Source organism: Miscanthus floridulus, chromosome 11 (genome assembly GCF_019320115.1).
Source record: "Miscanthus floridulus cultivar M001 chromosome 11, ASM1932011v1, whole genome shotgun sequence".
Classification (NCBI taxonomy): Eukaryota; Viridiplantae; Streptophyta; class Magnoliopsida; order Poales; family Poaceae; genus Miscanthus; species Miscanthus floridulus.
The window spans coordinates 86,919,304-86,941,758 of record NC_089590.1 but is presented as its reverse complement, the minus strand read 5'-3'; the positions used below and the strand labels follow the sequence as shown (position 1 = coordinate 86,941,758).

At 43.9% G+C, this 22,455-nt stretch overlaps 1 protein-coding gene and 1 long non-coding RNA gene across 2 annotated transcripts; one reads left to right on the top strand and one right to left on the bottom strand.

The window, feature by feature from the left end:
* Window positions 1-2,095: 2,095 nt before the first annotated feature.
* On the bottom strand, window positions 2,096-5,937 carry LOC136493748 (uncharacterized). Its single transcript, XR_010768428.1, has 4 exons — window positions 5,592-5,937; window positions 5,150-5,475; window positions 3,160-3,298; window positions 2,096-2,639 (listed from the first exon to the last, which is right to left on the bottom strand). It is a non-coding gene; the product is annotated as an uncharacterized lncRNA (long non-coding RNA).
* A 1,200-nt stretch (window positions 5,938-7,137) lies between these two features.
* On the top strand, window positions 7,138-9,393 carry LOC136492703 (exonuclease DPD1, chloroplastic/mitochondrial-like). The gene is made up of 4 exons (XM_066488703.1): window positions 7,138-7,341; window positions 7,385-7,609; window positions 8,647-8,852; window positions 9,197-9,393. Exons 1-4 carry the CDS (start codon window positions 7,196-7,198, stop codon window positions 9,391-9,393), a joined length of 774 nt encoding a protein of 257 aa, XP_066344800.1. The 5' UTR covers window positions 7,138-7,195.
* Window positions 9,394-22,455: the final 13,062 nt, after the last annotated feature.

The window sequence follows — 22,455 nt, the reverse complement described above, 5'->3', positions numbered from 1 at the left end:
GCGTGCTTGGAAACTTATGTATGTCCAGTCCAAAGTACTACCTCAGCTTCTTGTACGCAAGTTGTGGCGTCTCAACTGGACAGGCTGATACACTTCTTAGATGGATTTCAAGAATCAGAAACTACACCGGATCCTGAGAGATAAACACGTACAATGATGCATCATGGGCAAAGATCGTGTGAGCTATTCCTTTCACATTGCAATTTTGGAGACTGTCAGATGTCGGATTGGATAATGTTATAGTATTAACTTAGCATCATCCATTTTTCCTACACAACGGCTCAACGAGCCCCGTGTTAAACTGATGGACCTACGAATTGAACTGGTCTGAGTGCATGCGTTAACCCTTTATAAATTAGGATATGGGAGAAGCCTACATTTGTACTATGTCCAGCCCAAGTGATAATAATACCACTAAAATATGTATATCTCAGCTGTTGTATACAAGTTGATGTGTCTCAACTAGAGAGCCCGATTAATCTAGTTTGATCTCGTTGAATTGTGAGAACTAGAAACAGTGGACTTCGCTGTGCCTGACTAGTGTTTTCTGCATCAGCCAAATAGGCAACATCACGTGTCATACTTGACGTCACCTGTGCTGTACTCTGTAGAGCGAGTCTCAGACTTGTTCGCTGTCAGAGGCTCAGAGCACATAGTTTTGGTACCTGAGCGGTTTCCGGTTTTGTTTTCACAACAAAACTAATGGAAAGGCTGAATCCTCAATTGCAATACATGCAACGCACACGCCTCGGCTTCCTCAGCTTCCAGCTTGGGCGCGTACGATCTGCAATATATCAGAGCATGCTGTGCAGGTGGACTCCATGGTTTGGTTTCACTTCATCAGAATTTATGCTAGAATCACGCCAGGTCGATCCTAAACCTGAAAGTTGAGGAGAAGCCTGAACTGCGCATAGCGCTTAATTAGATGTAGATACTGTGGACTTGCCAGGTTCTCCAGAAGAATAGCAGCAGCCAGTTTTGTGATTGAACTGAAAAGGACTAACAAACTTGACCATGGCCAATTCCTCATATCCAACAACCATGCATGACAAAAGCTCCGCTTGTTCTTTTCTCCGTTTTGGACAGACCAGACTTTGGGGAAACCATATGATTTGAAACTTAGAGGGACTGAAACCAAAATGAATCAACTATACATTATTCTAACATGAAGCAAAACTAGAATACAGAGAGAAGAGATTCTGCACTGAACTTTGCGGACACGATACAGTGTGATGCAATAGTGGCCGGCATCCGGCAAAGGTTCTACCGAATATCCCTTTCACATCTAGGAGGTGTCGGATTGGATGATGATGCTATTACTTTAACCTCTTATCATCTCATTTATTATTTAACAAGGCCCGTGTCAAATTACTGCAGTGATCAGTAACAGTGAGGAACCCGTCGTCAGAGCGCACGCATTTTATTCAGAAGGGATGAACCTAGGTTACATGATGCGTGGGATCCCAATCCCCGACGGCAGGTACGACACGGCCAGGGCCAGTGGATGTAGACAAGTAGCTAGCCTTGTGCGCACGCAGCGAACACGACACCTCGTGAGTCGTGACTCGCCAAGGTTTGCTGCATCACGCATTCACGTAGGACAGGAAGGAAATATAAGAGACGAGTGCAAGAAATGTTCAGCTTTGCTGATAACTGAAGAAATTAAAGTCACGGCGCAATACCTATACCACGCGGCGCCTGACGATTTTTTTTAAATAATATTTTTTAATGATTAATTGCAAAGGTAGCATTTATTTCTTACTATCGGCTTCTGGAGTGCCGACATCTCCATATCGGCCTTCCAGAAGCCGACAAGTCTCCGAAGTGGGCTGGCTCATCTCCATATCGGCCTTCCAGAAGCCGACAAGTCTCCGAAGTGGGCTGGCTCGTACGGCAAAGTGGGCCATATATCAGGCCGATAATCCTATTGGCCTCACGGGGGCCAATAAGTATCTATCGGTTATCCGCTGGCCGATAGATCCACAATAGCAAAATGAGTAGCGTATCCTCCTGTGACCTCATCCCTCTCATTCGATCGATTCCCCTCGCGGCATCGCCAGTTGCCCGCCAACGGTTGAGAAAATTGCAATTATAGGACACCAAACAATACGCTTCGTAATTATAGGACTTCAATCGTCGACTTTGTTAAAATGACCCTTGAAACATTGGCTTCTTATTTTAGATGACATTTGGCGCATTTCTTCACTTTGTTAATCAAAATACATGTATTTTGGCCCTCTTGTGACCCTTCTGCCCTTCTGCTTTTGTATCGTTGATCGATCGTACCAATCCATCTACCCGACGTTCCTCCTTCCCTCCGAGACCGACGCCGCCCTAAGCACCGACGCCGCCGTTCCTCCTTCCCCTCCTCCCGACGCCGCCGTACCCTTCCCTTCCTCAACTCCCATGGATGGATCGCTGCCCAAAGATGATGATGGCCGCCCGATCACCATGGAGGGCCAAGCAGCGGCAGCCCTGGCGGCCTCTGGCCTTGCCGCGCGTGCTGAGGCCTGGCTACGCTGGCCGCGGCGGCTGATGGAGGTGTTTCACCGGCAGTGGAGGCCTCTCCCGACGCCATGTCCAGTGCTAGCCTCCTCTTGAGACTTAAACGTCATAAGCTCCTTTAGCCGAGGCGTAACCTGGTCAAATAGAAGGATAATAAGGCGGACTATAGTTGACATGATAAGTTGATAACCCATGCTATCATCAAATGTACACAGTTCAGTTAGAAACACTTTAAACAGTTGAATAGATATCAACTTATCATGGCTAGAACTTTAATCCTTGCAAAGATTCAATAACAAACCCAAGGGGCCAACAGCTGATGATTGCACATAGGATTTAATCACATGAAAATCTCAATGATGTCAAAGTTTTCATGACTAATCAAACTTTATGCAGAAGGAACCAGGAATCTTCAGAAAATTATGTTCCATGGTTATTAATCAATAATTGGTACGCCAGATCTTATGTATTGCTCCTTTTTATCAAATGCACCAAAATAAGTGATTCATGTGTAGATGACAAACTGAAGAAACAATCACTCACATGCTGAAGGACCATGCAGGGCACACCAAGCCAGTTTAACTTTATGTTCGCAAGAAAAAAATCCAGTTTGCAACCAGAAAAGCCAAGTGAACAAGCGAAACAGAAGAATACCTTCTTTACAGCAAGGTCATAATCATCCATGAGCTGCAGAAAGATCTTTGTCAAGACTACGCTCTAGTTTTGCCCAATAAGCATATAAGCGCAGTAACTCCTTGGTATCCAGTTGAGATGAGAGGAATTCTGCAGCATCCTGATATTAAATCACATTATTAATTATAGTAAGAATTAAGAAAATATGTAAATGATGAGGTGATAGAAATAAGGTATCGTTAATGTCTGCCTAATCAGTTGAAAATCGAACCCATCAGAAATCCTCCGTCTTAAACCATGAACTCGAGTAAGATAAATATTGAGATACTGCAATTGTTCAGACATCCAAATAAAGATAAATGAGAACCACTTCCCACCAAAACAGTTAACAAGCAACCGACGTTGGAGAGAACAAATTCTTGATGAGTTGTCTGCTTTTACGTAGAAAGCTTTTCTAGAATATGCAGGAGAGCAGCATATCATTTCATTATAAGAAGAAATGTCTGAAACATGTAGTAGACAATATTTAAACTCCATATCACTTGTTTAGGTCCCAAGTAGATTATGTGGAAAATATGGAAATATTTGATTGGGATAGCATACATATAGTGGAGACACATGATGACGAAGGTCGTATTACACTTATGAGTGAGAATCAGATTTGTGAGCTTTTAGGCTTGATAGAGGACACAACAAATATACCTGCACAGGGCTTTGATTGCCGAATGGATGAACAGGGGCATGATAATGAGCTTGGGCAAGATAATGATGGTGCTGCCATTCCTACTAGTGACGCCATACCAGGTGAAATGGTCATTTCATATGATAAGAACAACCCGTCCATGGATTGAGGAACAGTGTACCCAACAATGGAGGAGTTTAAGATGGCAGTGCGGCAATTTGCCATCAATAAGGAGTTTGATTTAGGAACAGAGAAGTCATGTAAGACGAGATATAGGGCTTATTGCAAATCTGGTGATGAAGATTGCCCTTACCCTTGGAGGATAAATGGCACCAAACATAAAGGCCAAGGCACTGTGGAGGTGAATAAATTTCTTTTTCCTTTCATTAATTCTACTTTTCATGTAAATTAATATGAATCTCATTGATTTTTTATTTTGCAGGTAACCGTCTTAGTCGATAAACATACATGTGTGTCTAGCATGAGGCAGATAAGTATAACTCCAAATCTGAAGTGGGTAGCTAGGAAGGGTCACTAGAAGGTAAGGAAAATTAACACATTTATCGTACATTAAATCTTTCCATACATCTAATTGTCGCATCGTATTTTATGTGCAGCAAGCTTGCGATGTTATTAGGAGAGGGCACATCTTCACAAACCGACACCACTAGTCTCGTGAGGATGCCTACCGCGGCAACACCAAAAAAGATGACTCCAAAGAGAAAGCTACACATTTGATGAATTATTTTACTTGTGATGAGATGTAAACTCATGCTTTATTTCATATGACTTGGATCTCGTTTGAAACTAAATTATGGTCTTCTGAGATGAACTTGTTTATGCTACAATCATGGTTTTATGAGATGAGCTCATTTGTTCGCAAGTTGCCTGATCTTTTATTGAAGTATCAGTTGATTTTACTGACCACGTAGATTAGCTTCGAGATATTTATTTTCAGAATTAAAAGGTTCTTGATGGCTGAGTATGAGTACAATACTCCCGTAAATAAACAACTAAAAATTGGTCACGCTGCAGCTATCAAGTTCACGAATCAGTAGACTTGATCTTATTTTCTTCCTCAGAATCAAACGCCCCTCTGTCAGCAAGAACACGTTCAGCTTCACAGGAAGCATGGTACCGGAGTACCAGGGCCTCACCCTCACATACCACGAAGAAGTAAACATACTACGAACAAGTTAGTACCAGAATAAAAGCACCGAGAGAAACGAGTATTTTCTAGGCGCCAGACGCAGTATATACTACAACGAAGACAAAAGCAGGAAACATGAGCGCAAGAAAAAAATTTGAGCCATGAGTATCGCCCATCACCTGAGGCGACTTGGTGATTGATTCTGAACTGCTCCCCCTCCTTGTCGTCGTCCTCGTCCTGAGGACATCGGCACAAGCACGCCAAGAAGGCCATCTCTCATCACCCGAATCAACGCCTACAGCAGGAGCAGAACACGAAGCAAAAATCCCCTTAGGCTGCTGGGAGTGGGATGGGGGCTTTGGGTCGCCGGGATATCAATAGTGGACTGGCGCAGCTGCCAAGAAATGGATCAATTTTTCCAGGTGCGTCCAGAAGGAGAGGGGAAAAAAAGCGGAGAAGACTGAGCCCTGAGGAGATAGGAGGCTAGCAGCGTGCGGCCTAAAGTCTGCTCGCACAAAAGAAAAGAAACATGTTAAAGAAAAAAAGAAAAAAACTGACGGAAAGCGGAGGGAGGACGAAGGGAAAGCGGAAGTCAGCATCGATGGGATGTCGGGGACTCACTAATCGCCCCAGCGTCCTCGTCCTCCCAAACCCGCGCCCGCGCCTGCCTCTCCGCGTCGCCGCCGATGTGCTCGAGGTGGCCCTGCGGCAGGTACAAGACGGCCCTGCCCTTGCGCCGCAGCGGCGCGACGGGTCCCGCGCACGCGTGCCACAGCTCCAAGCACACGGTGCCACCGGCCCTGGCGGCCACAGGCAGCGCCTCCGCCTCATCCTCCTCCTCCACGGTGTTGAGGTCAATGCCCGCCACGGCCCTGGTCGGCCGCAGCAGCTGGCTCCATGGAAGGAGCAGACGACGGCAGCAAAGCGCCGGTGCGGCGAGGGATGGAGCTGAGGAAGCGAGTTAGGAGTATCCGAGTAGTGCACAAGGGTCACAGAAAATACATGTATTTTGATTAATAAAATGAAGAAATACGTTAAATATCAATTAAAATAATAAACCAATGTTTCAAGGGTCATTTTAACGAAGTCGACGATTGGAGTTCTATAATTGCGAAGCGCATTGTTTGGTGTCCTATAATTACAATTTTCTCCCTACGGTTGCCATTGCCACTCCACCGCCTGGCTTAAACCCTCATCAATCCAAACCCTTTCGCAGCCGGCGGTGGCGGCGACGACTACGGAGAAAGGGGCGCGGGCTTGCGATGGGCGTCTCGTACCTGGTAAGCGCATCCTCTGCCTCCCCCTCCGTCTCTCTGGGAGTCTGAGTGGTGGGCGTGACTTCGTTTTTTTAGTGGTGCACTCGCGCGCGTGCTAGTGTTCGTACTCGCCCCAAGCGCCCCGCTTCCTTTTGCTACTGCACGCGTGGTGCCCTGCGTGGTGAATTAGGTTAAGGACGGGATGGGGGCATTTCAGAATCAGTACAAGAGCCAGCGGGCGAGCGAGCTATGGCCAGATGATTTGGGGGAAAAGGTCTGAGCTTTTCGAGGGGGGATTTGGAGGATTCTGCAAGAGTTGCTTTGTATTTTGGGCGCAAGGTTTTGCGTTTCCAAGAGAAAGGATCGTGAATGGTGGGGCTGTGGGTTCTCAAGGGTAACTGAGAGACGATGCTGGGTTTTATTGCTAAACCTTATACCCAACCTGATCACATTGTAAGAGATGAGCGCTGAAATAGATGATGCAGGCTTGTATGTGTGAGTTGCATTTCCTGTATAATTTTGTTGTGGTACTGGTACTCAGTACTTTAGGTTTGGTGGGCTGAGTTTTGTTTTTTGATTTCTCGTAGTCTGGCTAATGATGGGGTAAAGCATTGTCATTGTTATGCATTCAATCATGTGATTCTCGATGTTTGGAAATACTTTTCATTTGATCATCAAAAAATGATTTTCTTAATTGTGTTATTAATATCTTGATGTTACCAATTGATTCAATCTAAACCTATAACCTCGGATCATCATAGATTCAGAGTATTGTTACTTTTACTTTCACTGCAAAAAGAATGTGGATAAATTTTAAACCAAGTCTAATCATTTTTCTGAACTCTGATTTATATGATAGTTTCACTATGTTTGATGGATTTATATACTTGTCCAGGTGTGAGACGTGGTTCATCTAAGTCAAAGAATAATTGGTCTGTGCCTTGATTCCAAGTACACATCTTGCACAAAATGTCGTCACTAGTTCTTCGCTTCAATCTGCTGAGGAACAACATACGGACTAGCTGTCCTGTTAGGTTTCTCAAGCAACATGCTGGATTTTCATCTGGGAAATTGCTTCAACCTAAAAGCTATGAGAAACGACATTTTGCTACGAATCTTACAAGGGCAGTTAGTTGGCACAAAACTGACCTAGGCTATTGTGTTCCGACATGATCAACCTGCAACTTTACTTGTCTTTGATGTTGAGACTACTGGTTTTTTCCATGTAAATAATAGAATTGTTGAGTTTGCACTTAGTGACCTTTCTGGAGGAAAGGATTGCACATTTCAGACTCTCATTAATCCTGAACGGGATGTCCCCAAATACGCTTCCAAGCTCAATAACATTACCACAAAATTGGTCTACAGGCCTGATGTCCCAAGGTGTGTTTCTCTTCTGTACATGTATGCTATTCTTCATCTCTCGGTCACATGAATTCACATTAGTTTATAAATGTGTCTATAAACACTGTGGTACTGAAAATAAAACGTAAAATGCCTAGTGAACATTAATACAGTGTTATTCTCGGGAACTGTAAAACCCACTCAGGTCAGGTCATTGTGAAACCGCAAAGGGCTGTTGCCATTGCGGTTCGTTTTGGAAACTAGTTAACTAGCAAGAAATTTATCAACTATTATTTTTTTTCAGTGAGATTTATGCAATTTTGGTGTGCTTGAGTTTATAGGATGTATTATCCTTTCAGCATTATTATTAGGTAAAATTCACCATGCTCTACTTGTACTTGATAGCATAACTACCCAGCACGTTGAATGCATGATAACTTGAAATAAATTGAGTAAGTACTAAACAAAATGTATCCTGTTGTTTGTAACTAATGCAAATTGTTCTAATCACCTAGAGACAGTTTTCAATTGTTGATTTATTATGCGGCTTGCGTCCTTGGTTGCCCCTTCGTGTGCACGGTGGTGTCATGTTTTAGATTTGTTGCAAATGCATGGTTGTTTTTTTAAAGAATTCATCCTCTCACTGGTTTCCCTTGAGATATTGTTGTTAAACCTTTTTTCTGAAATCTAAGTGACATTTAGTTAGCTCATAAGAATCCATGCTACTAAAGGTCTTGTGCACCGAATACAACTGTTATGACATCACCTCACATTAGCCTTGTGGGATATACTCCTCAGTCCTAAATTTTTTCATTCCTGAACATGACTCTGTCAACACAACCCATAATATGTAATCATTTATGTGAGAAATTGAATTTGATCATTCAATTTTCCCCCTTTGGCAAATATCCATGCTACTAAAGGTTTTATTATAAGCAAGTATTTGCTAACTTTCTGTGCAAGAGAAGGTTTTAAGCCTTTGTAACGAAAAATTTATTGAGTGTGTGTTCTTTTTGTTAACACTTAGCTCAACATTCCACTTACCCATATATGCTATCTTAATTTGGTTACCATAGGTTCAGTGATGTTCTTCCAATACTACTAGCATATGTTCGAAGTCGCCAAGCTCCTAGCAAGCCATTTATGTGGATTGCTCATAATGCAAAAGGTTTTGATGTCCCTTTCCTTAACCATGAGTTTGACCGTTGTTCAGCCCAGGTTCCTTCAGATTGGCTATTTGTCGACAATCTTTGTTTAGCGAGAAAGTGGAAGAAAATAGATGGTATGCCATCGTACATCTGGGTTCCTCTCATCATATAATGTTTGCTTGCACCTTGCTAAGACAATCCTAACAGCTCTTTCTGGGGCGCTATCTGGGACTTTTTAAGACCGCAACCTCTTTCTATTCATGCATAGTAGTAGATAGAAAGTGTTTCTGTTGCGATGTGTATGAATTCAGTATCATAATTCAATTAATCATATTTGTGCTAGTATTTGAATGGTTCTTGTGCTATATATCATTTTGCAGTTCTCAGTTTGATTGCAAATTTTGTGTTGTTTGCCTATTATGGTATATCTGAAGCACGAGTAGATCTAGTTCTAAGTGGATTTTCTGTTCTATTGCAGGAAAGAAAAATCTTGTGAACTTGGAGGCACTGGAAAAACGCTATGGCATCAGTTCGGAAGGCCCGTCTCATAGAGCAATGCCAGATGTGGAAGCATTATGGAACATTCTCCCAAAAATCACTTTGGATTTTAAATTGACATGTGGCGATCTAATGAATGAGGCCATGAGATTTAGTGATGTCAGAAAGGTTTCATGAATAAGGTTTTTGATCTCCTGGTTGTTTTAGTTATAAACATATTTGACATATCATTTAACTGATTGGTGTTGCATATGGTGTAGTATATCAAATTCTCAATGACCATAGCGTTCTTGTATTGAAAGGCTTATGGTGATTTCATAGATTATCAAATTCTCAGTGCCTATAGGGATTTCTTAGTTATCCTACTTGTACTTGCTTTACTCATGAGTTGATGTGAAAAACACTTAGTGCTGTTACATCCTTAAAACATAGCAAGAAAAAAATTATGCTTTGCTTACGTTTTCTTGAGTGCTCTATTCAGTCCGCTGAACAATGTATTCAATTGGTAACTGTGGTCCTTCAGTCCAGTGGTTTGGTGTCTCTAGTCATCTTCTTGCATCATAGTACTATATACTGATTCCACTCACTTGTTGGAAATGGTGGAATATTGCACTTGGAGCTGGATTTATCAATTGATTGGACCATCTAAGTGCATGATTGGCATGTTAGTGTTTCAGCCCAAAAGTAGGGAAGTAGGGCATCAATATGTACACTTGTCACAATGTTGTTGAAAAGAGTATTACCTTTTTTGCAGGATGTAATTGATGTAGACATATGGGTTTGTTGTATTTTTAGGTTTTATGAAAAATAGTGGTCACGCGTTTATTGGTATCGTCTGGTTTCGACTATGGCTGCTCTGCAATAAATCAAAAAGGCTATTTTCTTTTTCTCCAGGTGCCAATCACTACGCTAGATTCTCACACTAGGAACGGAGACATTTTTACTGTAGGGGCGGCTAGGGTTGGGGACGCCCCTATAGTGGGCGTCCTCAGGCCCCAGCAGCCCAGCCACCCCTACAGATGACACTGTAGGGGCGGCTGGTAACCTGAGCCACCCCTACAGTTGGGGCTGATCTGTAGGGGCGGCTCAATCACCAACCGCCCCTATAGTGCCCATTTGTAGGGGCGGCTGCCACCAGCCGCCCCTGCTGTTCGACTGTAGGGGCGGCTGAATCACCAGCCGCCCCTACTGATGGCGCACGAATAAATAGCAGCCACCCCCTTCTTCCACCTCAGGACACACTCTTCTACACAAAAAAGGTTGGGAGGCCTTAGGCTCCTTCTAAAAATTACTCTACTAAGGGGGGAGGTTTTGATCTCAAATCCTTTGGTGGAGAGGCTCTAAAATATAAGGAAATGCTTCTCCAACTCTTTATTTGAAGTTTAATTCGTTAGTTAGTGAGTAATTTGATTTTTGGTTTTCTCTCTTCCATGGAGCTTGAGCTAGTTATGAGTGAAATTGGACCCTAATTTTCACTATACTAGGGTAAATTAGGTAGGAAAGTAAGATTGCACCCTTTGTTAGTACATCTTTGTTGATTTTAGTGTAGTATTAGTGAAGTTTGGTGCATGTGTCATGAAACCCTATATCTAGATCTAGATCTAGGATTTTGTTTTTTTTTTCTTTTTCAAATTTTTCTTTATGTGACTAGGGTTTGCATGTAGGTGAATGTGTAAGATTTTAATTGTTGCTAATGTGTAAAATATCCTCTACCATGGCTACTAATTATCATTTAATATTTATTTTGATTCTTTTCTATAATGTGTGTTTTTAATTAGTTATGGATAAATAGGCCATTAATTAATTATCTTCTACCATGAAATTGGAATGGAGTTTGCATGAAAGGTAGTGGATGAAATATTAAATGTTGCTAATTGTTTTCTTTGAAATTGTTTATTTGAACCAATTAATTTATATTTTAAAATATTTATGCATTAATAGTCAATTAATTAACTATCCTCTACTACCATGGTGCGTGTCTCAGGTATATACAATTATTCTCGAGTAATATTCTTTCTTTGGTTGTTTTGTTTCTATAAGATGGACTACAGGAACTCTTGGATGTATGGTTCGTTAAGACACGATGCCCTTTTCCGTGATGAGGTGGACAAATTCATCAAAGCCACAGAGAAGCATGCAGCGACGTTGAAAGAGAATAGTGACACGATTATTTGTCCCTACAAAGATTGCAAGAACCTTATTGCATTTCGAGATGTGAGTACCATCAAAGAACATCTGATTAGGAGATGATTTGTTCCAAACTACACAGTGTGGATTCATCATGGTGAAACAGTGGTTGTTGATGATAGCGACGATGATCTAGCTGATGAAGCTAAAACCGAAGCATACTTGTCCCGATTCACAGACGATCTTGAGCAACAAATGGATCGTGACTATGGCAATCAACAAGGTGGTGGCTTTGGCAATCAACAAGGTGGTGGCTTTGGCAATGAACAAGGTGGTGATGATGCTGGTGGTGCCAGCAATGATGGCGAAGCACGTGAGGGGGATGCAGATGATGGTGATAACTTGGACGTGAAAGGATCAAGATGCCCAAGAGGAGGGGGGTGAATTAGGCTAATTCTAAATTTTCTTGCAATAATCCAATCCTACGGATAGCCCAATTAACCCCTTGTGCCTAGAAAAGTGTTTCTATCAAACTAACGCATAAAGGACTTGCAACCTATGTTCCAAACTTACTCTAGCATGACAATTCTATGAATGTAAAGACAAGTATTGAATTGCTCAAAGTAAATACTCAAAGTAAATGCTCAAAGTAAAGAGAGAGAGGAACACGGTGATGTTTTGCCGAGGTATTGGAGAGTCGCCACTCCCCACTAGTCCTCGTTGGAGCACCCGCGCAAGGGTGTAGGTCCCCCTTGATCCGCGCAAGGATCAAGTGCTCTCTACGGGTTGATTCTTCGACACTCCGTCGTGGCGAATCACCCAAAGCCGCTCACAACTTGAGTTGGGTCACCCACAAGCTCCGTCGGGTGATCACCAAGCTCCCAATCACCACCAAGCCGTCTAGGTGATGGCGATCACCAAGAGTAACAAGCACAAACTCTCACTTGACCACGCGAAGCCTAATGAGAAGATGGATGCACACTTGGCTACTCTTGATTCACTAATGAGGCTACTCTCTTGGATTCTTAAATCTCAATCACCTCACTAGGACCTTGCTCTTCTTGGCACTCACAAACGTGTTTCTCAGCTGTTGGAATGAGCAAAAGTAACTCCACACACGAGTGGAGCTTCTATTTATAAGGCAGCCTAAAAAACGAACCGTTATGAGCTTCTGCGGGGTGACCGGACGCTCCGGTCATATTGACCGGACGCTCCGGTCAGTTCAACCCGTGAACCAGTAAAAATGTGTTGATCGAACGCTGGCAGGGTCCGGTCACCACTGACCAGACGCGTCTAGTCGTATTAAACCCTTACTGGAACCTTACTGGACTCGACCGGACGCTGAACCCTTAGGGTCCGGTCAGTACTGACCGGACGCGTCCGGTCGCAGATTCCCTTCTCTAGAACCTTACTAGAGTCGACCGGACGCTGCCTTTTAGCGTTCGGTCACTTGACTTCTCCAGCGTCCGGTCGCACCGAATGCAGACTGCTGATCAAATGAACTGATCGGACCCTGCGGCTAGCGTCTGGTCGCACCGGGGCTAGCGTCTGGTCAGCATTTGACCCTCTATTCACTTCCAACTCTCGATCATATGTGAATGAAGTTTGCTCCAAAGGATCTTAGGCATTCATAGGAGCTACCTAGAGCTAGTTTTAACAAGTGTGCACCATACCTAACTCACTAGACTCACCTAGGTCCAGCTACCCATTCATACCCCCCTTAATAGTATGGCCAAAGGAAAAACAAAGTCCTAAACTACTCTAAGTGTCACTCCAACTCCAATCGACACTTAGAACTAGTCATCCTTAACCTTGTCGTCCATCCTTTGAAAACTGAAATGATTTCCATCGTAGGGGCATGACAACCTTGATTGCCCAATCGATCTCCATTACCATGACCTAACTTAATTGCCTCTGCAAAACACACGTTAGTCATAGTAATCTTGTATTGTCATTAATCACCAAAACCCAACTAGGGGCCTAGATGCTTTCAATCTCCCCCTTTTTGGTGATTAATGACAATACCACCTCAAGTATGTGAAAGAGTGAGGTTTTTGACGGGCTTGGTTCATATAAGCTTTTGTCGATAAAAACAAAAGTGTTAGTCAAGCTTATATGACCCAAGCCAACACAATGTACTCAAATGATATGAATTAAGCATGAGTACGAGTAACAAAGCTCATTTGCATCGGAGTAAAAGTAGCGAGCACACATGTCATATATCACAATCACGTAGATAGCACTATCACATAGATATAATAGTATGCATGAAAGTAACACACGAATGCATAATAGTAATAGTGTATCACACCGATAAAACTCCAAATGTATATAATAAGCTAATACTAGATAACTAGCTCCCCCTGAGTCTACATACTCGAACCCTCTCCCCCTTTGGCGTCAAACACCAAAACCTAAGGGTCGGTCAGCGGGGCTACAGCGGATGAGTCAGGCGCTGAAGTACGTGGAGCAAGCTGGAACTGGGCACCATCATCATCTGACCCTAAACTCTGAATAGACTAACCCTCTGTAGCAGGAAGTGTTGCTAAAGTGGTCTAGGTCTGAGCTGAGGCAGGTGCTGCCTGTGATGCTGCTAGGACGTCTGTCGTAGGATCTGACGAGGCAACAGACGAGGGGAGCCTCTGAGTAGTCACTGCAACTAGGGATGCTGTAGAAGGACCGATGGTATGCATATGAGGCGGTGTAGGCATGCCGGTCAACTCGCTGAAGGAGGCTCCAAGACTCCTGGAGACTGACGTGTCAGGCACAAATAGCGAGGGTGACTGCTCTGGTGAGAAGCCCATGTGATATGGAGTGAACTACGGGGCAACCACCGGTGAGGACAACCACTAGGACACCTAAACTATAGGTGAAGCAAACTGAGCTGGAGGCTGTCCCTGACTCTAAAGCCCACTGGGCTGTACTGCTAGAGTCATCGAAGTGGTGGCAGGCTAAGCAAGCTGGGGCAAAGGCTGTGGCAGTGGGGCCCCAAGTGCTATCACTACATGCTACATAAATCCCATAAGTTGCTACTGCATGAGTAACTGCTAGTGATGCATCTACTGCTGCTACTGCTAGAGAAGCTGCTGCTGCCTCTGGAACTCGTCCTGACGAGCCTAGAACTGTGCGAAGTTGGCAGCGGTCTTCTATGCCTGTCGTGCCTGATCCTGCTGCATCCGCTCAAGAATAGCAATCAGTGCGGGGTCCGTCTGCGGTGCTGGTGGAGCTGAGCTAGAACTGCCAGCCTTTGCATCATGTCTGCGTGGAGGCATCTGAGGAATCGGCAGATAGTCATCATCCAAACTATCACTGGACTCGGTCATCCCTTGCTGTGCCTCAAGCTGCTCCTCCTCTGTAGCGGCTATACCTCTAATGATCTCATCCTGCTGAGCTGCTGACTCTAGAACATCTAGACGATGACTGGGCTGAGCAGGTGCCTGTGGAGTGTTGTGCCTGATCCTCTGTGCCATGTTATATGTGGGAAACTCTATGGTGGTAGCCTTGTACTCTACAACCATCTCAGGGGTCCTGACCTGCACACACTTGAGCAACAAGAAAGTGACCTAATGTGCATAAGGAAGCTATCTGTGACCCTTGAAGCCCTCAGCAATAGTATCCTCCATCTCTGATAGAAGGAGGTCCCAAATGTCGAACACGGTCTGCTGCATTAGGGCATTAAGGAGCCAGAGCTATAGGCGAGTCAGACCCTCTCTGTATCCCAACCTGGGAAGTAGTGTCCTCCTGATAATGGCCTCTAGCACACGAGCTGTAGGAGTCAGGTCACTGGGGTTCCTGCTCGACCCCTCACCAAAGGGCTCCTTGAAGCAATGTCGCACCAGATCTATAGGGGGCACTAACCCTCCATGAGGACGTCTAGGAGGCTCATGCTATCCATAACATACCTCATGCAATTTGACAGGCTGATCCTGTAGTCTTAGTATCTCCCAGGTCCTAAAACTCATCACCCTGTAATCTCTGCCGTTGAATATAAAGTGAATGAAGTTATGATGCGGATCAACATAGAGTGAAGCATAGAACTACCAAACCCAAGATGGTACATATACACCTGTTCGGCCAATCAAATCTACGAGCCCTAGCAAATATGACAAGTAGGGGCGGATGTGCTCTCCAGCTGCTGCCACAATAGACTCTAAACTGTAGACTCTCTAAGATCTGAACACTGCCCCACTGTTGAGATAGGCATTATAGAAATCCTCCTGGAGCGGCGTGTAGAACCCCTCTGCTGCTCTCTCATCCCTCCTCGGAGGAAACCACACATCGAACTCAACAAACCTCAACTGGCGAACCTGTCTGGCTGTGGCGGCCCTCGAGTCGAGGTGTACCACTGGAGGTGGACCCTGTAGTCTGGGAGGTGAGCGTGAACCCCTACACTGGGTAGCTAGCCTCGGTGGAACTGTAGCACTGGTACGACCAGAGCGGCGTAGCTAGGGTGCCGGCTTGGTCTCCTCAGCCTGCTGGCCCTCCTGAGTGTCCTAAGCTGGCTGAGGCTCTGCTGGTGGGGGCTACTGCTATGGCTCCTGCTGAGACTCCCCCTGACACTGAGGCTCCTCAATAGCAAGACGATGACCTGCCATCATGACAGTCCTAGGTGGACTACCATGAAGTCGCTCAATCTCCCTCAGTCTGTCCTATGCGTCTGGTGCCAGCTGATCTGCTATGACAACTCCACTGCGGGCACCGCCTCTCTCGGCACACTCTGCGGCCTTAGCGACTGTAGCTGCTCTCGCTGTCTTTGCGTCAGGGTACTTGCGCTTCTTGGATGTCACTTGCTTTGTTGCTTTGCCTTTCAGTCCTATAGGCTTGCGAGGTGGGGGCCTCCGGTCATCATCACCTGGGCCACCACCAACGTTCTTGGTGCGAGCCATCTGATCTGACAAGAGGATGGACTGCCGCTGATGAAGATCAACTATCAAACTAACACTCCTGAGGCTTGGCCTCGATCCTTACTCGTGAGCTTGGCTCCGAGTTGACTGCCAACTGCCACAAGAACCTCAACGGCACTGACTCGCTGCATGATAGAATAGATGGATATACGAATAAATACAATATATCTAATAGATGCGAAAACCTAGGAAGCAAGCAATGTAGGTATGAAATTGAGACGACGGGCAAGCTACCTGATGATCAGCGATCCAAGAAAAGAAAAGACGTCATGCGGGGGAACCTCGGAACCGACTAGGGTTAGGGTTTTCGAAGCTCTACGAAGAATTGGCCATGGATCAGTGACAATGACGAAGTTAGGGTTGCTGCGCAAACGCTGGGTAAACTGATGAATCAGCAGAAAAGGGCCTTACCAATCGAGGAGGTAGGGTTAGGGCTTGAGTGGCGCTTGTTGGAGTAGCAGGATGACTGGAGGCGCCGGACTCATGGGCTTGACTCCGGCGTTGCTGATTCGTGAGAGGCGCGCGGCTGCGGTGGCGTGGAGCAGGGGCGAGCGCAGGTAGGGGAGGCGCGGTGGCGTGCGAGGCTGGCGCAAGGTGCTCGGCTGCGGGCTCGGCTGCGGTGGTGCGGTGGCTTGGGCATGGGAGAGCGGCGACGATGGCTCGAGTAGGGGCTAGGTCATGGAGGAATAGGTACGGTTGATTGGATTAAATAGATCCCCAATGCGACAAGAAAGGAAATGGAAAAGAGTCCTGAAACCACGCGAGATCCACTGACCGGACGCTTCGGTGGTAGCGACCGGACGCTACCACCCAGCGTCTGGTCAATTCTAGAGAGGTCTAATTCCTCTAGAATCGGGACCGGACACGTCCGGTGGTCCATGACCGGACGTAGGCAGGGTCCGGTCAGTACAGCCTTTTCCTTCTCCAAACGATCAGACGCTGGACCCCTTCCTAACTGGATGCACAAACGCAGCGTCCAGTCACTCCTTCAGTAGCAGTTCACCTCCTGTGAACTGACCGGATGCTGGACAGCAGCGTCCGGTGCACCTTTTCCAGCAAATCTTCAAAGTTTCTTCACGCTGCCTGTTCCCAATCAAGTCCCAACTTGAATAAGATCCAAATAAACACCAATTGGGACTGATATGAGTGACCTCTCTCAAACTCTCATATTTTTCAAAATATTTTGCCTTAGGCTATAATTCTTTTTAAGAAAATAGGCAATAAGAGGGCAAAAGGAACAAAACGACAAAACAACATCCATGTATATGCAGTACTATGTAAGTAAATCTAGTTGCTTGTCAAGTTTGATCCAAGGTTAAGCTTCTTCACACGCTTTTCGGCGGTTATCTTAACCATGTTAGACAAGCCCTATATGTATTGCCAAAAATTAAACATATTGTATATTACAATGAATGCAAGGGACAACACAAGCTCAATTTTTAGTGAAGTTACTAAAATCAAGCACATTGAGCTCATTCCGCAATCTACAAAATGTAGCCTCATCTAGCGGTTTAGTGAAGATATCCGCTAATTGATCTTCGGTTCTTACACCTTCTAGTGATATATCATTTTTAGCAACATGATCTCTTAGAAAGTGATGGCGGATATCTATGTGCTTGGTGCGAGAGTGTTGAACCGGATTATTTGCAAGTTTTACTGCACTTTCATTGTCGCACAAAAGAGGTACTCTTTCTAGAACTACACCATAGTCTAGCAAAGTTTGTTTCATGTATAATATTTGTGCACAACAAGCACCCGCGGCAATGTATTCCACTTCGGCGGTGGACAAAGCCACACTATTTTGTTTCTTGGAGGACCAAGACACAAGTGATCTACCAAGCAAATAGCACCCTCCGGATGTGCTTTTTCTATCAACTTTGCATCCGGCATAATCCGAGTCGGAATAGCCAATTAATTCAAATATAGCTCCTTTGGGATACCAAAGACCAATGCTTGGTGTGTGCTTAAGATACCTAAGGATTCTTTTTACGGAAATTAAATGTGTTTCCTTAGGACTAGCTTGAAATCTAGCACACATACACACACTAAACATGATGTCGGACCTAGATGCGGTTAAATATAACAAGCTACCAATCATAGAACGGTAGAGAGTTTGATCAACCGGGTTACCTCCCTCATCTAGGTTGAGATGTCCATTGGTAGGCATTAGTGTCTTGATTGGCTTACATTCATCCATCTTGAATCTCTTGAGAAGATCTTTTGTGTATTTCTCTTGAGAGATGAAGATGCCTTCTTTCATTTGCTTGACTTGAAAACCAAGAAAGAATGTAAGCTTACCAATCATGGACATCTCGAACTCCTTCGACATCAATTCACCAAATTCTTTGCATGAGTCTTCATTTGATGATCCAAAGATGATATCATCAACATATACTTGACAAATGAAGATATGCCCATCAAGCTTCTTGGTGAATAGTGTGGTGTCGACCTTTCCAATGGTGAAGCCCTTCTCAATGAGGAAGTCCTGAAGGCGCTCATACCAAGCTCTTGGGGCTTGCTTAAGCCCATATAGTGCCTTGGACAACCTATAAACATGATTAGGATATCTAGGGTCTTCAAACCCGAAGGTTGATCAACATAGACTAGTTCATTAATAAAGCCATTTAAAAATACACTTTTCACATCCATTTGATATAGTTTCATTTCATGATGTGATGCATATGCAAGAAGGATACGGATGGCTTCTAATCTTGCAACCGGTGCAAAGGTCTCTCCAAAATCTAAACCTTCAACTTGAGAAAACCCCTTTGCAACTAGTCTTGCCTTGTTCCTCACAACAACACCTTGATCATCTTGCTTGTTGCAGAACACCCACTTTGTTCCAATGACTCTTGCACCTTTTGGTCGCTCTTCAAGAGTCCAAACTTCATTACGAGTGAAGTTGTTCAACTCTTCATGCATGGTATTGATCCAATCCGAATCTTTAAGAGCTTCTTCTATCTTGGTAGGCTCATAGCAAGAGACAAAAGAGTGATGAGCAATAAATGAAGTAAGTTTTTGAGATCGAGTCATTACTCCCTTTGATGGACTCCCTATGATGAGATCTTGTGGATGATCTTGTAGGAGAGGTGTATTTCTTCTATTGACCACTTGGGAAGGAGGTTGTGGAGCATCAACATCTTGTGCTTGTACCACCATTTGCTCATGGGAGATTTGAGTATCTTCATTTTCTACTCTCCCACCTTTTTCACCATCTTGTGGCGCACTTGATGAAGAGGGTTGGTTAATGACTTATACATCATCTTCATCATCTTTTGGCTTGATGTCTCCCACCGGAATATTCTTCATAGCCTCCCTCAATGGTTCATCACCTACATCATCAAGATTCTCATGTGCTCCTTGGGAGCCATTAGATTCATCAAATTCCACATCATATGTTTCTTCAACCAAGCCGGTGGCATGATTAAATACTCTATATGCTTTGGACTTTGATGAGTAACCAAGAAGAAAACCAATATCATAATGTCTTTGGAACTTCTCTAGGTGTTGTCTCTTCTTGTAGATGTAGCATTTGCAACTAAACACCCTAAAGAAGGAGACGTCCGGTTTCTTCCCATTGAGTAACTCATAAGATGTCTTGCCAAGGAACTTTTGAAGGAATAGGCGGTTTGATGCATAGCATGCGGTGTTGATTGCTTCCGCCCATAGAGCTTCGGGGGTGTTGTACTCATCTAGCATTGTCTTTGCAAAAGTGATCAAAGTCCGGTTCTTCCTCTCAACTACACCATTTTGTTGAGGAGTATAGGTTGCAGATACTTCATGCTTGATCCCAACTTCATCACAATAGGCTTCAATGTTTGTGTTGTCAAATTCTTTCCCATTGTCACTTCTAATCTTCTTAAGCTTCACTTCAAATTCATTTTGAGCTCTCTTGGCAAACTTCTTGAAGTAAGATGCAACTTTGGATTTGTCATGAAGGAAGAATACTGATGTATACCTTGAATAGTCATCCACAATCACAAGACAATAGAGATTTCCTCCCAAACTCTTGTATGTTGTTGGTCCAAATAAATCCATGTGTAGGAGTTCTAGCACTCTTGTGGTTGACATGAAAGCTTTGGTTGGATGAGTATTTGCAACTTGCTTGCCGGCTTGACATGCACTACAAAGCTTGTCCTTCTCAAACTTCACATCCTTCAACCCTCTCACCAAATCATTCTTCATAAGCTTCTTGAGTGAGCTCATCCCAACATGAGCAAGTCTTCTATGCCATAGTCACCCAAGTGTTGTTTTGGTGAATAGGCAAGTCTTCAAATTTGCATCTTCGGAGGTGAACTCCACTAGATATAAGTTGTTGTATCTAAATCCATTGAATATCACTTGATTGTCATCTACCTTGGATACCACAACCTCCTTCTCGGTGAACAAGCATTGGAAGCCAAGATCACACAATTGTCCAACGGATAGCAAGTTGAAGCTCAATGAAGCAACATATAGCACATTGGAGATGGAATGGTCATTTGATATTGCCATTTTGCCCAATCCTTTAACCTTGCCCTTTGAATTATCTCCAAATGTTATTTTCTCTTGTGCATCTACCTTTTCATCTAGTGAGGTGAACATACGAGGATCACCGGTCATATGTTGAGTGCAACCACTATCAATAACCCAATGACTTCCACCGGTCTTGTAGTTCACCTACACACATGAGATTCAAACTTTAGGAATCCAAACTTGTTGAGGGCCCTTCACTTTCTCAACAAGTGACTTAGCCACCCAAATCTTCTTAGGCCTATTCTTGTTAGGGGGACCTAAGAACATGACTTTCATCTTTCAACTAGAATCTTTTCTAAGCATGTAGTGAGCATTGAAAGTAAAGGGTCTAGCATGCTTGGGCAAGGGTTGTGGCGGTAGAGTTTGACACTCATGAGCAAAGTGGCCTTCTTGTCCACACTCAAAACATCTCTTTGGCTTTGGCTTTGGCTTTGATTATTGTTGTTGAGCTTGAGCCTTCTTCTTCTCTACACTTGCTACATATCCAATGCCACTTCTATCTATCTTCATGATGGTGTTCATAAGTAGCTCACTTTGCAGGTGCTTGCCTCTAGTAAACTTGCTCAACCCAATCTTGAGATGCTCTTTCTCCAACTTGAGCTTCTTATTTTCTTCCTTTTGAGCATCATCTTTCTTTTCTTCCTTGAGCTTCTTGTTTTCTTCTTTGAGCTTCTCATTATCACTCTTGAGCTTGACATACTTATCATAGTCATTGCACTCAACCACTTGCTTGCCTTTGCTACTAGATCCATGCTCAATGTTCTCATCAATTAAATCATCACATGAAGTAGCTATATCAATCTTGACAACATGGTTAGTAGCATCATGTGGCTCATTTGGTAAAAATTCTTGAGCAATAACAAGAGTATTATGATTAATCTTAAGAGTAGTGTATTCATCTTTTAGCTTGTTGTGGCTAGTGATGAGTTCATTGTGCACCCACTCAAGTTTATCATGTTTATCTTTAAGCTCTTTCTTGGAAGATTTGAGCTCCTTGAGTTTGGATGATATAGCATCATTAGTTTCTCTAAGCTCATCATTAGCCTTTTCCAATGTATCACACTTAGCTAAGAGTGAATCATTTTTAGCATCAAGCTTTTCATTTGTAGCTCTACTCTTTCTAATGATCTTAGTGTATTTTCTTAGTATTTTGACAAGATCATCATAGGTAAGAGAATCATCATCATCGCTATCGCTACCATCATCACTAGCTTGCTCATCATCACTACTATCATCACTCTTAGTTACCTTGCGTTCACCCTTGGCTATAAGGCATAGGTGTGTAGAGGATGATGGCGATAGTGGCGGTGAAGATGCAAGATCAATAGCAATGGCGGCCACCTTCTCATTGTCACTATCATCATCGGATGATCCACTTAATGAATCAATATCCGTGAGCCAATCACCGACAATGTAGGCCTTTCCACTCTTCTTCTTCTTCTTCTTGTGGAAGTCCCTCTTTTTGCCATCTCTCTTCTTGTATGGCTTGTTCTTTTTCTTCTCATCTTCATCTTCATTGCTTGAGTCATCTTTCTTGCCCTTGTTCTTGTTCTTGAACTTGTCTTTCTTGGGCTTTGTGCATTGATGAGCAAGATGGCCAAGTTCGCCATAATTGTAGCAATCCATCTCGGAGATTGGCTTTCTTCTTGAGCTAGTGAAGAACTTCTTCTTGCCATCAAACTTGATGCCACTC